At 34.7% G+C, this 21,178-nt stretch overlaps 1 protein-coding gene across 2 annotated transcripts; it reads right to left on the bottom strand.

Moving 5' to 3' along the window:
* Positions 1–4,031: 4,031 nt before the first annotated feature.
* LOC145092206 (callose synthase 7-like) lies at positions 4,032–14,812 on the bottom strand. 2 transcript variants are annotated; one of them, XM_079030129.1, is made up of 41 exons: positions 14,087–14,811; positions 13,151–13,251; positions 12,944–13,056; positions 12,758–12,845; positions 12,555–12,665; positions 12,316–12,438; positions 12,132–12,221; positions 11,950–12,041; positions 11,742–11,874; positions 11,516–11,650; positions 11,362–11,438; positions 11,190–11,277; positions 10,992–11,114; positions 10,782–10,899; positions 10,376–10,707; positions 10,239–10,291; positions 10,089–10,149; positions 9,933–10,014; positions 9,792–9,841; positions 9,622–9,708; positions 9,323–9,522; positions 9,160–9,241; positions 8,905–9,068; positions 8,690–8,813; positions 8,487–8,590; positions 8,316–8,418; positions 8,090–8,241; positions 7,893–8,002; positions 7,694–7,795; positions 7,541–7,609; positions 7,271–7,457; positions 7,077–7,188; positions 6,854–6,976; positions 6,669–6,787; positions 6,468–6,551; positions 6,285–6,397; positions 5,985–6,214; positions 5,112–5,909; positions 4,981–5,031; positions 4,686–4,871; positions 4,032–4,485 (listed from the first exon to the last, which is right to left on the bottom strand). In XM_079030129.1, the coding sequence occupies exons 1-41, from the start codon at positions 14,286–14,288 to the stop codon at positions 4,249–4,251; spliced, it is 5,709 nt and encodes a 1,902-aa protein (XP_078886255.1). In that variant the 5' UTR covers positions 14,289–14,811; the 3' UTR covers positions 4,032–4,248. The 2 variants fall into 2 exon arrangements, with proteins under 2 accessions (XP_078886255.1, XP_078886254.1); XM_079030128.1 differs by having other exon boundaries at positions 10,992–11,277; positions 14,087–14,812.
* Positions 14,813–21,178: the final 6,366 nt, after the last annotated feature.

The raw sequence follows: 21,178 nt of genomic DNA, 5'->3' as shown, positions 1-21,178 counted from the left end.
TGTTTAACATTTTTTTAACCTTTTTACAAAATGAGCAAAACGTTAAAATTTAAAAATATTCCTAATTCGTAAAAAGCTTTTACAAAAAAATTCATAATTTGTAAAAAAATAATTAGGGATTCTTATAATTCGTTCTTTTAAATTTCAATAAACTAATAAAAAATTTATAAAATGAACAAAAAGTCAAAAAAAAAATTAAAATTCATAAGTTGTAAAAAGAATTTACAAAAAAAATAAATAAATAAAAAATAAAACATCCTAAGTTGTAAATAATGTTACAAATTCAATTGACCGGCTTTTTTAAAAGCCTGAAAAAAATATGATTAAATAATGTAAACGAACAAATCGTTAAAAAAAATAAACGAATAAAACGTCAACTAATATATATATATATATATATATATATATATATATATATATATATATATATATTAATAATACGTCAAATAAATTTTAAATCAAAAACTAATAAGTAATAGGGATAATGACTTGAAAGGGTAACAAACTTTCGACTTTTGTCACATTTAGTCACTAAACTTTTTTTTTTGTTATCTATTTGTCATTGAACTATTGAAACTGTTCATATTTTACCCTTATGACCGGCTGTTACCGGTCATAAGGGTAAAATGTAAACAGTTTCAATAGTTTAGTGGCAAATAGACAACGAAAAAAAGTTTAGTGACTAAATGTGAACAAAATCGAAAGTTCGTTTCCCTTTAAAAAGTTCAATGACTAAATGTGAACAAACTTCCTATTGTATTATGTTTTAGCAAATTATTTATTTTTGTTTAATTGTAGCAACATTTGTTGATGAAGAAATCTATGAAATAAAAAAAACAAAATGTAACATCCGGATTTCCAGGTATCATAATTTAAGTATTTTTCTTTTGAGTTAAGAAGAGAGACTCGACGAGTTGACGCCTCAACTCGTTGAGTAAGGTCGCGACTGATGACTCGGATTAATGAATGGACTCGACGAGTCGGTGAGGCGACTCGACGAGTCCGTGTTGTTGGCAGAAACCCTAAATCTTTGGGCCCGAGCCATATTTAAAGGCACTTATGACCTTCAATTGCGACTACCTTTCCCATAAGTGAGAACCCTAGCGAGCTTGAGTGTGTAGAGTGAAAGGAAGAGCTATCTTGAGCTTTTTGGTGTGATAGATCTGGACCCTTCTAGGTCTAGAGAGTCGAGAATATGAAGCTTTAGTAGAGTAAACCTTGGGGTTCGAAGTTAGGAAGCATTTATGGTATTTTTATGGTATATATAGTTATTTTCATCTTACACATAGATATGAAGTATTTTATATAAATTACGTGTTATGTGTGCATATTATTTGAATACTTGTTGTCTATGTTGGATGAACGATTTTATACATGTTTTAAAAGATTTAAACGGTATATTTATTTTATATCTACAAATATGTTGTGGATGAAACATGGGTAGATGAAATAGTTGGTGTGTGATGAAATAAAATGATGAGAGATAGGAGATGATAGAAAGGTGATGATAATTAGGTAAATCGATGATGATGAATATGTGATGTAGGATGAAAGGAGATACCATAACCTTAACCGACAATGTGGCGATGTAGTCATCTATCAGAGTATAGATGGCGACCACGGACTATTCTAGACAACTCGGTGGAAACACCAGCAGACCTATAACCTGTAGGTGATGAAATACGAGTTCAAGTGATGTTGTAACTACGTATTCATGCGATGATACTCTAACCCCTTACTATGAATTACGAGTTCAGACGATGTTGTAACTACATATTCATGGGATGTCACAAATTCCGCATGCCAAACTAATGGTCATAATTCACATCATTGAGAATGGTTCATTTTTTTGTAAAACCAAAATCAGATTGGAAATTTTGATTTTTTATTTTGGAAAATGTCAAACTATTGGTTTTTTATTTCGGTTTTGGTTTTTTGTTTTTTTTAAATATATTTTCAGGGTTCTGTTTTTTTTATTTCATAGATTTCTTCATCAACAAATGTTGCTACAATTTAACAAAAATAAATAATTTGCTAAAACATAATACAAGAGAAAGTTTGTTCACATTTAGTCATTGAACTTTTTAGTGGGAAACGAACTTTCAATTTTGTTCATATTTAGTCGCTAAACTTTTTTTCGTTATCTATTTGTCATTGAACTATTGAAACTGTTCACATTTTACCCTTATGACCGGCAACAGCCGGTCATAAGGGTAAAATGTGAACAGTTTCAATAGTTCAATGGCAAATAGATAACGAAAAAAAATTTAGTGACTAAATGTGACAAAAGTCGAAAGTTCGTTACCCTTTCATGTCATTTAAGATAATTGCTTTACAAAAAGTAAAAATGAATTTTATACAAAATCTATATTAAGTTTATTAAAGTTAAAATTATTAGTGATTAAGCATGTCAATCATTTTATTTTCGTGTAGTCTGATATCAATATCACATCATTGTTATGTCAATTGTCAATCATGTCAAACAAGTTATATTTTACTTACTTTTATGTAAATGAAAGAAAGATAAAACTTGAATAGCAAAACTTTTTCGAAAAGAAAATTGAGGTACCTATAGGGGTGAAACCAGAATTTTTTTTCAGGGAGGTCCTTATATATATATATATATATATATATATATATATATATATATATATATATATATATATATATATATATATATATAAGCAAAAAAAAAAAAAAAAAAAAAAGATTTTTGAGGGTGGGCCTAGGCCTACCCTGGCCCATAGGTAGCTCCGCCCTTGGGTACCTAGGTGAACGATAAGAACGTTTCTATTAATACATAAAATAATTGGATATAATGACTTAAAAGAGTAATATATTTTTCGATTTGTACACATTTGTTCACTGAGTTTTTTGTCTGTCCACATTTACCCCCTTCAACTTGTTAAAATGTATACATTCAGTCCTTATGACTGGTTACTCCAGGTTAGCCGAGAAAAATGACCTAATAGGGTAATATATTTCTCATTTTGTACATATTTAGTCCTTAATATTTTTTTGTTTCAAAATAAGTCATTTTTGTTTTTGTACTCATTCAGTACTTATGAATGATTACTATAGGTTTTTCTCACGACATCTTATGTGTAGCAATCATTGATGAGGTGTTTGGGGTTGTTATGCTTATGTCTATCGCGATCTCGACTGTTTGGTTGCGTAGGTATTGTGGTTTGACTTAGGTCTTGTAATGTGAATGTCGTAACTTATTCATACGATATCAGATTTTAACGATCTTTATATTCATCCACAAATTCGTTTTTTGAGTCTACTACAACTTTTGTTAAGATTACTCCCGTTAAAATGTAATATATTTTTACTTATAATTTTATTAATAAAATAAATAAATAAATAAATAAAGTCCATACATGCATTCAAAAAAATGTATGGATATAAAGATCGTAACTAACAATATATTACTTTTTAACGAAAGCAATGTAAATGAAAGCAGTAGAAGACTGAAAACGAACGCATGGATATAAAGATCGTATAAAGAACTTATGACGTTCAGAACACATGACATAAACAACCAAGTAGTCGAGATCGCGATGGACATAAACATCAAAAGCCTCGAACACTCATTAATGAATGTCTCACGTAGTCGTAAGAAAAACCTAAAGAAATCATTCATAAGTACTGAATGAGTGCAAAAACAAAATTGACTTATTTTGCAACAAAAAAATATTAAGTATTAAATATGTACAAAATTATTAAGGACTAAATGTGTACAAAGTGAGAAATATATTACCCTATTAAGTCATTTTTATCGGTTAACCTGGAATAGCCGGTCATAAGGACTGAATGTGTACAGTTTAACAAGTTGAAGGGGTAAATGTGGACGAAAAAAAAACTCAGTGACCAAATATGTACAAATCGAAAAATATATTACCCTTTTAAGTCATTATCCCTAAAATAATTACACTCAAAAGCAGAGCATTGCGGAAGTGATTATTGCAACTTTAGGCAAGAATTAGGTTTAAAACATTTAAACAGCCCTAGATTCTTTAGAACAAATCTGCATAAACGACTGAAGTTACCTTCAATGTCATGGGTATATTTTTATTTCAACAAGTATGACTGTAATTTCAGACTGTTGTTAATGAAGATTTGATTTGACAATAGCAATTAAGTTTAAAAAGAATTATGAATCTGAAGAATATATACAGATAAAAATATATATATGTAGAGTTGTAAATTCAAAACTTCCTTTGAACAAGGGTGTTAACAAGTAGGTTAGGTCTTGTCCTTGTCCTTCTTCCCAGCAAGAATCATTGAAATCTGGAGACCTCTGCTGAATGCTTGATTGAAAAGCAGCCTTGTTTGGAACTCTGATACGAAAGGGAACCATGAAAGTATGACAATTGGCATAAATATCACCAATCCCATCAAGCATTCGTATGCACGCCCTAACTCCATTATCGAGTCCCAAAATCCTATGCCTTTTACACAAGGCCTGCACGCCTGACCAATCTGAATTCACAGTTCCACAACCACCATCATCAGTAAGCAAATGAGACAAATAAAATAAGGTATGTTTCTTTTCCCCAAAAAACAAATTCATCAATTTTAAGTAACATGAACATGAGAGGAGTTAAGAAGGTAAAAAGGTTGGTGTCTTAAATCTTAATACATTAAGTCAAGAGTAAGTGGAAAAAAGAAACAGCACTTACCAACATGAATGCCCAGCCTGTTGGCAAAAAGGCAAGGAAGGCAGCAAATATGTCACTGATGGTCAGGCCACATACAACAAATAAGACTGTCATGATTGAAAGGAAGCCAAGGAAGAGAAGCGCCTTTAAGATCCTGAACATCAGCTGTAAGTCTGTGCCAAATCTTCTTCTCCCCATTGACACCAACTGACAACATACCATACCATACAATTAGGGTTTCAAGAATTGCATCGTCTTTCTAGCTCTACCACACAATCATAGAGATGATCAATTTGGTTTTTTGTTTTTTTTTTACCTTCAATGCTAGAAGAGCAGATATCATGACCAACCACGAAAGCGCATAAACCTGAAAAAAAAAATGAATTGATGACAACAGATTGTTTTAACATGAAACAAATGAATAGGGGAAGGAAGAAAAGAACAAACCAGTATACTCGTGCTTCCACGTGAAATATTAAGATGATACACAAGTCCATACTGATAGATGAAGAAGCGACACGCAAGTATAATTTCAAGAATTCTTCCCCTTATGTTTGTGTACTTAAGATGCTGCTGTTCTGCATCCCACCATGATTCCCAACTTTTATCCTGTGCAATTCCAATCCCACCACGATTCCCCATCCACCTTTTCCAATCAGTCCAATCCTCCACTGTTTTCTGCCAATCAAATCCCGAAGGATTGAACACAAATGGAGCAAACAACCACGAAGCCACCAAGAACCATATCGAGAACGTTATAAACAGGTATAGATTTGAACTCCGGTACGAATTCCCATACACCTGATAGATAACAAGCAGAATCCCCAATTCCAACCCTTTCACAAAGTGACTACGTGAATATAACCTGTAATTTTCAGCAAATTTTGCATGGAAGACAACAAAACCACGACCAGTGGCGCGATATTTTGAGCCTCCATGTAGAATTGTTCTTCCATAGTAATGTGCTTTTGTTCCAAGCTGGAAAGTGAAAAACACAGAGGCGAGTTGGAGTTGCATTATGATAAAGTCGCCTAATGCAGTGCGAAATCCTCTTTCTAGACCGATTTCCATAACCATAGGAAGCACGAGAAGTAAACCGAGCTGAAAGACGGATTGGGTGGCTAAAGCTTCTTCCAGGGCTTTGTTGCTACTAAGACTTGCATCTTCTAATATCCGCCCTTCCAACCCACTCAAAACCATGTACATACGTCCGTATAGAAAGGCATAAACAATCAGCACAGTGACCTGGATAGAAAGTAAAGGAAGTAATTATATAAAAGTTGTAAGTAAATACAAGTAGATGATGGTTTGTTGTTATACCATGCTGCTAAAGTAGAAACCAACTGTGGTGAAGTAGAATGAGAACATTCTGTAAAAATCAAAACGGCGACCAAGTCGGTAAACATCACGGCTGAGTGTCTGTTCGCCATTTCCATTTGCAACTTTAGCTTCGAAAAGGGATATCTGATTCATACCAACATCACGACCTTTTCCTACTTGGATATATTCATGATGTGTCACATAACCTCCACGCAGAGTGGAGTTATAACCTGGAAAGATGATACAAGGTTAAATTCATATTTCATGGTATACAGTTTTGTAGATGAGAAGAAAGTTTACCTGAAAATATATCCTCACTCAGGTTGATGGTTCTAGAAGCTTTACTTACGCCACCCCGTGTGATGTGAAAGAGTCTGTCAAATATGTCAGGGTGACCGTAATGGAATCGCACCCTGTGGAAGCATAAAGATTTTAAATGTTAATGAATTCATAGAGGATAATTGATATTTTATATATCCATACCTCAGAGGGTCTGCTAAAACCCTTTGGCCAATTGTCACAAAACTTGTCTCCTGATTGGACATGAACCAAGCTAGTGATGATACACTGTAAAATAATGAAATCAGAGAAATTATTTAATGTAAACTTTCATCTGTTAAAAGTTTTGGCTAACACAAGTTGTAAAGGCTTTATAATAAGTAAATAGTATGAAACTGTACTGACCTTCCAGTGAAGATATTTTCTCTCAACCCCAAAATTGTTGGTCTACGTTGGCCATGATGATCCTTGTGAAATTCCTCCAATACATTTCTCATTTTGAATGCTTCCTCAAAGTAATTGTCCTGTATACATAATTTAAGATATTTGACAATGCTTCTGAAAGATTACAAAAAAAAATAGTAAATTACCTGATTCATGTCGATTGTCTGTAGCGCTTCTCCACGGGTAAAAATGATGGCATGGTTTTGGTTTTCAGGTTTTCCTTCACCAATTTCTGTAGGGGGGCCTGGAAGCTTGATACGATATATTTCCTATGATGCAATATGCCATGATAATGGTTAACAAAAAAAATACACAAAGGTAAACTGTAAATGTAATCCATCATCATTTTATACAAAAAGTCATAGTTACCTCATCTAAAGAATCCCCACCCTTGACTAGAACAGAGTAGTAAACCTTCTGAGATCTACCATTGATGGTAGCCTCTCTCTCATCTATATAAGCAACTCGTAAAGAAGGATATCTGAAACCGATCAAAATATAATTAATAAAATATATACTTTTAAATTTTTTATTAATGTATATATGATCATAACAACACTTACGTCAGCATGAGATTCAAGATGTTGGTATAACAACTTTGATCTCTCTCCTCGCTGGATTTCTTTTGAGCACCATAAATCTGGCAAGAGACAACATAGGTGAACTTCAAATCAGCCATTGCACTTGCACGTTCTTTGAGATCCATGTGATGTTTGTTCACGTTAGCTGTCCGGAATCCAGTAAAAATCTCTGTTTGGAAAAAATATATATATAAAAAAATTATTTTAAAAAAAGATACTGACACTGAAAAACATTTAACGAATCACACTAACCATTGTCTTTTGCATAGTCTAGGAAGCATTGAAGCTGAAGAGCTTCCTTGTAGTACATCATCCCTCTCACTGAGAAACTTTTGTAAATGAGCTTCTAAATATATAAAACATAACTTTTAAGTTTCAATTAAACTAGCATGCAAACATAAATACCTGTTCTGGAAAGAGTCTGCCCCCTGTAAGAAACCCATTGACGTGTGGCTTCTGTTTTATCCTCACTACCTGCAATCCGCTCTTCAAAATTCTTCCATTCATCTGGTTTTGCATATACAACAAACAAAAAAATATATATATTAATGTTGTTTGATTCTAGATAAAGAGGACAACAGTCGAAACTGATATCAAGAGTCACCTGGATATATCTTCTGGAGATAAAATAAAATTGTAATTCCATCTTCATTTTCCTTCTTAAGCTCATCATCTGAATAGAGAACATCTTCTTTGTAGTATGGAGTCAAAACACTGAAACAAAATGTAATATTAAGGAGTAAGGACAATGATGTAGGGCATCCATGAGTGAAATAAGTGAATGGTTGGAAAATTACTGACCTAAATGAGAGCATGTTGCGGACAATTGGAGCATTTGGCATTTTCATATATAAGGAGTTTGCAAAGAAAGTGATACGCCTACGAGCTTCCAAATTTGTAGGCACATTAATTGCCGATTCCTTGACAGTCAAAAGCAAACGAAGCCTCACCACCTAGGGGCACAAATGTAAAATTAGCAAAAGGAATAATAAGAACAAAATCATGAGTGCAATATGACAGATGATACCTTTTCCTTCCATGATCTGATTTGAGTTAATTGGACATTGATTCGCTCAAATCTTTCCTTTTTGTCATTATCATGATGATGAGCATGAGCTCTTTCAAGTATCCTACAAAAGGACACAAAATGAATTTTACAACAGAATGTTTAATGGTCAATCCAAAATAAAAGACTTACTCGTGTCCATTATTCATAACATCTTGTGTGATAATCTCCATGATATCCTGAAAAACATTGATGATTTGGGATGTGTATTTCTCATCATCAACATTATCTGCTAGCTGGCAAACACCCAATGGAGAAATCAGAAAAATAACAAAAAACAATTTAAGGAATAGATTGCCAATGATAATCAATAATAAAGAAATGCCTCTTCTTACCAGATGATCCAAGAACTTCTCCAGCTTATCATTGAGTGAAGGCAATTCGCTCATACGAAATTTACTCAAAAACGTTCGCTGTTGAATGCTAGTTTCTATTTCATGGCATATATGCTGTAAGATCCTGTAAAAAAGAAAAAGAAAATGAAAATGAAATAGATTTTCTAACTGCTTGTAAGTATAAATTTGCAGTAGGATCAAGATGTACGCCTTACATATTATCTCGGTCATCATCAATAAGTTCAAATAATATTTCCTTAAGTGTTTGGTAGCATTCCATCACTGCTGACCGCATATAATCATCATTAGTGATCTTCCTGAACAGGTCTGCATCTTCCTTTCCTTTGAAATCTTTGGCCATGTCTAATGCAATGGGGATCTTAAGTGGCAAAAAGTCAATCATGATTACATTTTAACTTCAGATAAACAATAACAAAAAGACATCAAGCTAAGGCATGGAGGATATGTACCTTACTAGCAAGCAAGAATGGTGGCCACTGGACAACTGGAACATCACTTGTAGTATAAGGTACAAGAAGCAGATCTGTCTCACTTGAAAAATAAAACAAATGTCAACAGAATATTCTGCTTCAGTTTGATTCCTTAGATTAATAACAACAAACTGTTTAAAACCTGTTGCTGATCAAGTCTTCCATCCGCATTGAAAATATGAATTCATTCCACACCTGTGAAAATTTTGCTATGTTCTTTCTCACAGATAGATCATCTTCCACATGATCTCTTTTAGGATCTTTTTGCATAGGCACAAGGCGTTCAACAAAAGCTAAAGGAACCGATTCAAATCGTGACCTTAGCATGCCAAGTGTCCGTATCTAAGGTTCAAACACCACAGAATGATGATGTCATCTTTCTATTTCAATTTTCAAATTCAAATTTTAGTAAACTAAAGATTTATATATATGCGTACTAACCTCACCCAAGTGGCTGAAGGCCCCATAGATTCCACCAATAATAGTAGCATATATCGCGTACCAAATTTGTGTGTCCATGAAATAGACCTAAAATGAAAAAAATTACATTACATATGTTTAATCGGCCTCATAAATGCAAAACAAAGGTAATTATTTTCAAGAACACTCACCATGACAATTGGAGCCCAAATAGAAATAACAACGCCAATATTGTGGGTCACTACAAAATGCTCAAATAAGTAAGTAATCAGATCTTAGTCTAATAGGAATCACAATTAAACAAAGTTTGTATGAAAATTTTAGGATTTTACTGTTGGGAAAGAACTCATGCCACTCATAGCTGCTAACATGCATTTTCATGATTAACTTTGTGGGTGTGACCAGTGGCAGTATCTACAATGAAAATTGCAAATTTAAGCATAAACTGTCTATACAAATCATATGCTAACAAGCATTTTCATGATTACCTCCACATAGTAGCTGAAAGCGAACTTGCTTATTAGCAGCACTATCCAAAATAGAGTATACCTAAGATCAAGAGTAACAAAGTAAGAAAAAAAGAAATTTTAAAACTCACGTATCAAATCATGATTCATAAATAAACTTTATATCCTTACTTGAAAAGAGAAAAGATGTCTTCATGCATGCCTCTTCCAACATAGAGTTTTGGCTGTAAAAATCCACAAAATTCAAAATAAAACAAGAAGCATGTAACATCAATACAAACTACCAACCAACATGTAAATGAACTTGCCTGTGCCCACCACATTAGAAGAGTAACTATGCGCCAATTGGAACGTTCCATGTGTCTTCTTATAGGTGGAAGCAGAAATAGAAAGGCAGCCAGTATGTTGGGTATCAAGTAAATTGCTATAAGGTAGTTATAAAGTGATTGCTCTCTCCAATTTCCCCCCAAAGTACTGACAAACTTCACAAGTCCTGTTGGATTTGGAACTGATCTTGAGTAACAAACTGGCAAGATTACTACCCAAAATGCAGCTACAATGAATTTGAGTATATAGCGAAGAATCTGTGTAGGTTTTAAGCTCCCCCAGGCATTGAAACTAAGGATTATGTCTAGACTAGCTGCAAAAAGAAACCATAAATTACAAAAAGGGTACCAGAAGTAACGAAAGAATGTGCAGGAAGTAAGTACATACCTTGGATAAAATTAAGTATAGCATGAGTAATGAATATGCTGAAGATACTTTTGATGACACCTTCATCCAAAATTCCAAAGATTGATCCATCTCCATGCCATGCAACAATGATCATAGCCTACAAGATCAAAAAGAAATGATTCAAATGCTACCAGCCCTAATAAGAAATCATCAACTAATACTAACTGCATGATTCTGTTATATGCCTACCTGCAAGACCAATATGAGGAATATCCACATCCGATCAAAACTCCTGTAAAGGTGCAAAAATGTACGCACTTCAACAAAATTTGTTTTAGGCTTCTTCTTTCCAGATACTACTTGATTGCGCCCCTGCAGATTACTTAAATTTGAGCATATTTTTATTTGGTGAAAACTACTTACTAGCATAATTAAATCCACACATACTGCATGATGACGCGATGACTCATCAGAGTGAACAAAAAAGTCAGACTTGCGATCCATTGGCCAGCCTAACTTAAGGCATTTGTCAGACCTGCAAGAAAACAGAATTAAAGGTTGGTCAACAGTTTCACAGCATGAATGCCAGTTTTATAATACTTATAAAGAGACTACTTACCAAAAATATTCATTAAGATCATCATAATTTCTCCATGAAGCATGGCTTGCTTTGCCACCTTGATTTCTCCTGGCTTCCTGCCACCATTAAAAAAATAAGTCCCATTAGAAGAGTAGATTTTATCAAACCGAAACTCGACTTATGATGTTATTACCTTACGAAGAACATCATAAACAGGTGAGATGACCTCACGCAGAAATGCTTCCTCATCAACCGCTGCTGCTTGATATGTCCCTCCACTTACAGGTTGGACATTACCAAATAAAGTTCCATGCATTTCATTTGCCATCTGTTTTGTTCAACAAAAAAAAAGATCGCATCATAAAGATAAACAAAATGATAACTGTACTCTTGTAAAGATAAACAAAATAATAACATACATTATGAAAAATATAGCAAAGGCATTCAGGCATGAACCGTATGTTTGAAGCTTCACCCCAGATGAGTAGATAGAGTCCAATGTAGAGAAGATGCAACTGCTGCCTATCAGCACTATTTGGAACCTTATTTGAACTTGAACAAACAAAAAGATTAAATCCTCACTTTAAAGAACAAGAAACATGTTATGTCATCTTGCTAATAACTTACTCAATGATTGATGTTCGGTGCAAATAATGACACCATGAGACATAGTTCTTGAAAGTTTTATCCAGTAAATGCTTTACCGTTTGGCTACCCAACTGCAAAAAGTTCCTCATCAGTATTTAGTTCATCTCTAAAGCAGTCACACACAGTTTTCAAATATTACAGTAAAAAAGTGGGAGCTTTACCTGATCATAATCATCAACACCCTTCGACCTTCTATCAATATTTGCAAGTAACAATACCAAGTGCTCCCGTTGATTTGCAACATTTCCTTTCTTCATTTCAGAATCACAAAAATTTCAATCATAGTCAGATTTGTAAACAATCTATGCATAGTTAAATAAAGCGGTTTATATGAAGACACGTTACCTGAAAACCAAAAATTAATGATAACCACTCCAGAATATCATTAATAGGTTTGTCTGCGTCTCCTATCCTTCTAACAGATGGAAGGTTATCCACAGTGCGAATTGCTCGAAGAGCTGCTTGGATCTAATGACATGTGAAGAGTGAAATAAATAAGAAGGATGTATACATCTCTGTGTGTATGTGACTGTGTGTATATATATATAAATAGAAAATGAGATTTATGTCTGTCTGAAAACAACCTCGGGAAGCCTTGTGATTGCTGGTTTATTTCCAACAGCATACAAAGGAAGGATGTTATAGTGTTCATGTTGTTCTCTGTTTGCATCTACATCTCTTGCGTATTGTTGAGTCTACAATGCAATTGAAGCATACATGAGCAATGGGGTATTTAAACTTACATGGCAACTAGAAACCAAAGTATGATAGAAAAGAACAATCATACCTCTTGCTCGATTTTTGAAGCAGGTACCACAGTCCTTAGTACATCATATAAAACCGTTGCAATCTGATAAATCTTGGCCATCTCCTCACTTAGAGATGATAGAAGAAAAATAACAAAATGAATAAGTAATCAGATGATGTGATGTGATGTAACATCTCTAGACATTAATTAAAAAACAAGCCTCACGGTTTCTTTGTGTATTGGCCTTCTCTGATGTTTTTCTCATAGAAGTTCTGGTAGAACTTCTGGATTTCCCTAGGATCACTTTTTGCTAGCCGAGGTTTTGTCGTTTCTTCTTCCTACACCAATACAACATTTGAAATTTTCATTAGAATTTCTGAAAATCTAATATGACTAAAATACACTTAAAATGGTGAAAATAGTAATGTGCACCTTCTGAAGTCTATGTAGCAGGTAGGTCTTGAATTGGCGAACACCACGTCCACTAGATATAGGATCCATCCTGTGGGCCTTCTCAAATGCATGAAACCGGCCTAATGCAACAAAATAAAGGCATTAAAGGTTATGAGAAATTTATTACAGCAGCCAGCAAGCACAACCACCATGTTGTCTTAATTTTCTTGGTTGTTTCAAGGTTGTATATGCTGATGTACTTTTGAGGAAATGATATATGGTGCTACTTTTTATCTCTATTTTCGCTTTCTTTTTCTTGTACTTTTACAGTTGCAGCATTTCTGTTCATACCAGCTTATCTGCTTTTTTACCTTTTTAAAAAAAATACTTGCTCTGAATACCTCAAAAGAAAAGTCCAAAATTCTTTATGTGGTAATCAAAATTAATCTTTATGCATGTCCCTTTTGCCAAAAAGAATAGAGCAATCGAATTAAAATCATCTTATACATTGTAAACCTGAAACAAAACTTATTTTCTAAACTGATCAAACATATTTCAACCAGAAACAAACTTAAGTAACTCCAAAAAATTTCTCTTTTTTCATCTCATGATATCAAGAGTCACACAAGACCCCAAGAGGTTGGACCTATCCTATGACTTGGTGTCTCATGCGGCATGGTTTGAATCCTATTAGGTAGCTATCAACTTCTTATAAGCTATGCACAATCACCAGAAGGACTACATAGTGCCAGTCAGACACCCTGATTTTATGAGCAATACTTGGATCTGTGTGATGTGCTATTGTATTTAAAAGTAATTAATTATTATTCTGGTTCATCCTATTTATAGAAGCAAAGTTACACGCCTATCTAGTTTTAATCAATCGATTTCAAAACTCACCTCCAAACACAACAAATTATAAGCAATTTGGCATCTTAGGAAAGGAAGAGGCAAATATAGTAAGGGGAAACATACACAAGTAAGCAACTCTGTCATTATCCTTCTCGATCTCATTGGCAACCCGAAGGATGGGAGCAATAGAAGCAAGGGAAGAAGGAACAAGCTCGCTATCAACACCTTCGGCATTAGGATCAACCATAGTGGAAGTCCTCGTCATCCTCCTTGACAACGACCTCGGTGGGCCCACCTCATCTTTGGTCCCACTTGTACTCGCCATTCCTGCCGTCCAACTCCGTCAGCACCCCTGATTTCCACCTGAAACTTGTTGGAACTCTCTCTCCCTCCACCCTGAAAGCTGCTGAAGAATGCGCACACGAAAACCATATTTGTATTTATGAATTTTGATATAGATAGAGTGTGTAAAGATCCTTTGCTTGCTGATGCGGGGCAATTACTTAGCTTTTAGGGCTTTCTCTGATAGCAAGTAAAGAATGGGAGCATTTTTCAACTTTATGGGGGAAGAGGATGAAGAGAATAGAATGACTGCATCCCTAGGGAAGGAATTGAAAAGGGACCAAGGAAGGGAAACAGCGAGGGTTTTGCTTTTTGCTTTTGATTTTGATTGATTATCCATTGTAACCAAGATGCCATTGCACCAGTTCCCATGAACAGCAGGGTTTACTGGTCCTCTTTTGACTCGTGCTACGGCAAAAGGGAGATACGAATACGAGATTCCTGTGTGGACTGCTTTCTGCCTATTCCCGCCCCTTTAGGGTTTAACCAGAAAAACAGAAGTAACAGAACACTCGATTCACGATATGATAATTTCATATTTAATTTCTCTTTACTTATATATATTTAAGAAAAATTGCAATGAGTTTCTAATTTCACAAACATTAGTTTCTCTATTCCTTTCATATTGTTTAAATATGTCGTTAAAATAACGTTTGGTCGATGGACATGATTAAAGTGGACCAGATAGATTAAGCATAATACTTAGAGTAAAATATAGTTTTGGTTCTTGAATCTTGTGGTTTGCATAAATCATCAGTTTTGGTCTTAATATTGGGATTTAATTATGTATGGTCCTTATTTCACTATTTGGTACCAGCTTTAGTCCCTGGGACTTAACTCCCATCGGTTTATGCTGTTAAATTCACGTGAAAAGACAACTTTGCCCTCACACCAAAAACATAAGGGATCATTTATGTAAAAATTCCAATCTAACATAAAACATAGTAAATGGACAATTATGCTTAGATCTTTCATCTTTCATTACGTAGATTCCTAAGATCTTCCATTACTTAAAATTGCATTAATGGAAATTTTTAAAGTACATGTACATATTACAATGTCAATACGTTTCAAGAAGACTAAGGTCCTGTTTGATAATCATCTTTCCAGACCTATAAATATCTTTTTGGTTGAATGGGCCGGAAAGACCCATAAAGATCTTTTTGGCTGAATGGGTCAGAAAGACCGTTTGATATGCACAAAAAAGTTCAGTTTTCCCTGATAAGATAGGTCTTTCCCACAAAGCTCAAACACATGTCCAGATGAAAAAGAAACATTCGTTGGACAATTGTGCCCTAACAAGAAAAAAAATCGTTGCCCCTCGTTCGTCTACATCAGCGCCTCCATCAGGTATCATCAACCTTCATGGGTTTGTCCCTTCGCTGGCCAAGACGTCGTCCTCCTCCTCCGTCCCTGACCAGAAGTCGTTGATCCCCTCCGTCTCTACCCAGGTTCGTGTTCTTCTTTTTTTCTGATAAGTTTCTTTAGAATTCGTTTCTTGGGAAAGACGATTTTTTTTTTCTGATTTTTTTCCAATATGTTTCAATTTGTGATTTGTTCTTCTTTTTTCTGCTTCTATCTTTTTCTTTCTTCTGATTTTTCGAAATATGAGAGTGCCATTTCAAAGTTTGTGAAATCAAAATCAAAATCATATTATGTTTCATCTGATTTCGAGCATAGGAGGAGATACATGTTGAATTTTATTCAAAGTCATCTTATATGTGCTGTTTTTTTATTATACATGCTGAATTTTGTTCGATTTCATATTATATGTGCTATTTTTTTATTATACATGCTGAATTTTGTTCAAATTTATATAACTTTTAATTGTGAGGACCCTTAGTGAACAATATTTGGTTCCTATTGGTGGGTTTTTTTTTTTTTTTTGAGACAGTGGGATGCATTCAGGTCCAAATTTAAGTCATTGGCCATCGTCTCTATTTCCCAATAGCATAACTCCACCACACCACCGACTCCATATATTTGTTGCTCGATTCATATGTACACGTATTTCTTCACTTCTAAATCGACCTCGTCGGTAAACCCCCATTATATCTATCTTTATGCTCTGTGGTTTGCTTATATCTGAAAAAAAAAAAAAAAAAAATCCTTTCCACCTCCTCCTTCGACGACGTATCAACCCTTCTCCCCTCTGTCGCACCGCCAAATGCCATTAAAGGTGGTTGCAGCCGCCTACACCAAGCCTATAACAAATGGAAGTTTTCCGCCTTCAATTCTTCTTTACCACCGTCCGTTTTCAATTTTGTTGGATCAAGTTTTAGGGTTTTTTGGTGTTTAATATGTGTTTCTGTTTCCAAATACCATAGCTCCACCACACCACCGACTCCATATTTGTTGCTCGATTCATATGTACATGTATTTCTTCACCGCCTTCTTCTTCCAATCATTCTCTTCCCCCACCTTCTAAATCAACCTCGCCGGTAAACCCCCATTCTATTTATCTCTATGTTTTTAAATCGAACTCGTCAGTAAACCCCCATTCTACATATCTTTATGCTATGTGGTTTGCTTATATATGAAAAAAATCCTTTCCACCCCCTCCTTCGACTACGTGTCAACCCTTCTCCCCTCTGTCGCACCAGCCAAACGCCATTAAAGGTGGTTACAGCCGCCTCCGCCAAGCCTATAACAAATGGAAGTTTGTCACCTTCGATTCTTCTTTACCACCGTTTGTTTTCAATTTTGTTGGATCAAGTTTTAGGGTTTTTTGGTGTTTAATATGCGGTTTGGTCATCATCGGCCTCTTCCGAACATGAAAATCATGCCCACAAGCTTTTAACATCCCAATACCATCCATATTCGCATACTCTTCCTGTAAATTTTTAACCAAATCAACTAAATATATATAATTTTTTTTAAAACATTTTAATGAAGAACAATAAATTGATTCTTGTACGTATTTTAAGATAAGATGGTCAGGGAGACCGGTGGCTACACTTCCTATTCTTTCCCCAAGTGCAAGGAGCTCCTGCTTTGACCAAATTTGCAAAAAAAATAATAATAATGGGCCAAAACTGTAAAATCATATAGAAACTTGCTAACCTCATAGCTCATGTCATTTATGTCACGTCTCATTTATTTACATTCTTCAAGGGAATGTGGTTCACTTAATTTACAATATGGTTGGTTTTGTGTGCAGATTATACTTGTATTATTATAGGAGGGATATGGTGTTAGTAGATTGCACATTTCCAATAATACGATCAAGACAAATTGTTCCATGTCAAAGTTGTGAGTTTTTTTTTTATTAAAGATGGACAACCTGAATTTTGGTGGTATAAGATGCATTTAGGAATCAATGATAACGAGATGGGCAAGGGAAGAGAAGGTTATTTGGTAGTCTAATGATTTGATTGTATAATTTTCATTGAACAGGATTATGTGACCAATACGTTTATGCAATGTCATCAATGGTAGATCACATGCTGGAAACAAGCTTGCTATGCAGGAATTCATGATTGAAGAAGACAAGGAAGGACTTGAGTTGCATAAAACTTCAAATACACCCAAGGTGAGCTTCATACCCCACTCTTTCAAGTTTTCATCCTTTGGGGGGAGGGGGAATACAAGTCAAGTCTTGTTTGAAAATCCTTGGATATTTGCATGAACTTGTATGTTTATATGTCTATGTGTGTTGAAATGCTATTATTTCATGTTAACACTCCTTAAACTTAAGATTTTTACAAAGTCTCATGTTGTTGGAACAAAGTTATCTTTGCGTAGTTTCACATGTTTAGGTATCATGTTGAAAATGGAACAAGTTGCTAAGTAAAAATAACTTTAGTGTGTGTTAAAAGTCAAAAATAATGTCAAAGAAAATGTTATAGCATGTTTGGTTATAAAAGCTTGAAAGATGGTAAAATATGAGAGTTTACCCTCAAAATGGTAAATTTTTAGATATATAGATTTTTACCACCAATACTTGAAAAATTGTGGAAACATAATAAATATCAAGGTTTTATGAAATTTTGTGAAAATTGTGACATGTTCTAGTCACAACAAAAATAGAGTATTTTTGAGTTACAAAACACTCAAATAAATTTTTGATGTGTTAAAAACCCACCATAACACTTGAACATTTTACTAAAATATAGTTTTTATTAGTAAAACAATCATAAAGGGGTGTACTATTTCAAGGGCTTAAAAACTAGAGTATTTTGTTCTTTTTACAACACATATTGCAAGTTGACAAGCCATTAGTAATTATTCATAAATATCGTTATAAATAATTCAAAAAAATCAGGATGCAAAACAAAGTTACACGACAAATATATATGCGTGTCATAAAACCGTAGTCATAAATTAACACTAAGAACGCCATATGCATTATTCGATAAATTCGCGTAAATTTTTGTTGAGGCTATTGTGAGACACTCCTTCACCGGACCTACCTAGTGTACAACGTAAGTCATGTAGTTATAACCAAAGTCTCTTGGAGGGAGATTGTAATGCCCGCAAATCTGGGCTAGTCAAATTAGAGGCAATAGGGGTCGAAAACGACTTTTCGACAAAAGATTATTTTGAATAAATAATCTTAACCAAGTTTTAGAGTATGTTACAAGGTTTTCGTACATATAAAGAACGCCGAAAACCGAGTTATAACGAAGAAGTTATGACCCGTTGAAGTTTCGCGACGAAACCGGCACGATACCGGGAAGCGTAAATAGTGAATTTACGATAGAGCGAGATTTAGCCTTAGTGATCTAAACTAAAGTCGTAGAATATGTTAAACTAAGAACATCGATAAAAAGAACGCCCAAATCTGACTTCGTATGAGGAAGTTATGATTTTTCTAAGATTTAGCATAGCAGTGCACAGCCCGAGATCTGAATTTTAGATCGGTCGATTTTTAGCCGACGGGATCTAAATGAAAGTTGTAGTACTCGTAAATACCAACGCGTGGATATAAAGAACGTCGATAATAGAGCTCGTATGCAAAAGTTATGGACGAAGCTTAGTCCCTACTTTTCGAGCGCGGCGAATTCGATACAGTTTTGTAAATACGAGATAAAATGAGAATTAGCCAACGAGGTCTAAATGAGATTTGAAGATCTCATTAATAGGAACTCAACGGTAAAAAGACAGACAAAAATGGAGCTCGTATGCGAAAGTTATGGACGAAGCTTAGTCCCTACTTTTCGAGCGCGGCGAATTCGATACAGTTTTGTAAATCCGAGATAGAATGAGAATTAGCCAACGAGGTCTAAATGAAAGTTGAAGATCTCATTAATAGGAACTCAACGGTAAAAAGACATACAAAAACGGAGCTCGTATGCAAAAGTCACGGACGAAGCTTAGAGACTACTTTACTATAAAACTCCTATAAATACAAGGGTGAACTCCTCATATTTTCTTCACACCATAAGCCTCTCTTTCTCTCTCTAACTTCTCTCTAGCCTCCCTAAACCCATCCCAAGTCTACGGAACCTCCCTAGCACGAGAAGAAAGCCCCGGAGCGCCCGACGGCTCCGAGAAGAAAAGCTTTCGGCTTGGAAACGCTGCTCCAGCGAAGCCCGGTTTTTAATAAAAACTCGCTGTAAGTGAGCTACGCCTATACTATATTTAATATAGATTTTATTTAATTATAGTAACATTATTAGGACCTTAAAATAATTATTTGAGCTATTATTATGAGTTATATTGAGTGTTATTTAACGCTTATATAATAGTAATAATAGCTAGACTATTAATTAGTCGTGGTTAACGTTAAAAACTAAACCCTGGTGGTATTGATACTAGGTTTTGTCGAGGAAAATTGTTTTGAGATAACGAAGTGCTGTCTGAGTTCGGAATCACCACCTAATCAGGTGAGTGCATGGTCTCTTTCATCTTACACATAGATATGAAGTATTTTAATATAAATTACGTGTTATGTGTGCATATTGTCTAAATACTTGTTGTCTATGCTGGTGAAAGATTTTTATACATTTTTTAAATGATGTAAACTGTATAAAGTATTTTATATCTACAAAATATGTTGGGTAAAACATGGGTAGATGAATGATGATGGATAAAAACTGAAATAGAGGAACATTAGTAGTACGGACCTAGTGCCCTATAGGTATACATTGGCAGCAGTGGACCTAGTACCCTATAGATGAGCACTGGCAGCTGCGCCACAACCCGTAGATGATTTAGATCTACGGTAAACATCCTAGCAGCTGCGCTCTAAGTATAGTATCGGCAGCTGCGCCTAATAGGGAGTCTTATGACCATGACAGTAGTGTTAAAAGGTCAATACCGACAGAAGCGCCTCATATAAAATGTCCTAATTCTGGCAGCTGAGCCTAAGTGACAATATTAGCAGCTGCGCTTGACCAATGTGTCATTGGCAACAATGGACTTCATGTTGTTTCCTTAGGATGATCCTTAGGAATGAATGAATGAGAAATAGCTGATTCTTAGGGTAGATCCTTAAGAATAAAGAAGATAATGGGGATGGGTAATTGGGTTGATTGTTTGATTGTTTAAACATAATAATTATATTATTGTGGGTTGAAAACCCTATGTACTCACCAGGTTTCCCAACCTGACCCACTCAGTTTATTTATATCACAGGTGTTGATATGAAGTGACATTACACTGAGAGATTTAAAGAGATGTAGATCACTAGTGTAAATAATTGTAAGTTCTGTTTATGCTTATGTTTCTGTATTAACGATGACATCCCAAACGTTTTAAAATGAAATAAATACGTTTCTTCGAAAATGTTTTAATAACGTATTTACCATGTTTTTCTGGGAACAAATTCCGCAACATTTTTATAAAATAAAGTACTCTGATTTTTATAAAGCATAAACAACATCGGTCTTTTTTGGCCGTGAAAATGGGGATGTCACAGAGATCGGGGTA

Source organism: Lactuca serriola, chromosome 3 (assembly GCF_051521515.1).
Source record: "Lactuca serriola cultivar US96UC23 chromosome 3, Lser_US96UC23_V15, whole genome shotgun sequence".
In the NCBI taxonomy this organism is placed as follows: Eukaryota; Viridiplantae; Streptophyta; class Magnoliopsida; order Asterales; family Asteraceae; genus Lactuca; species Lactuca serriola.
This window is presented reverse-complemented; position numbering and strand designations above follow the sequence as displayed.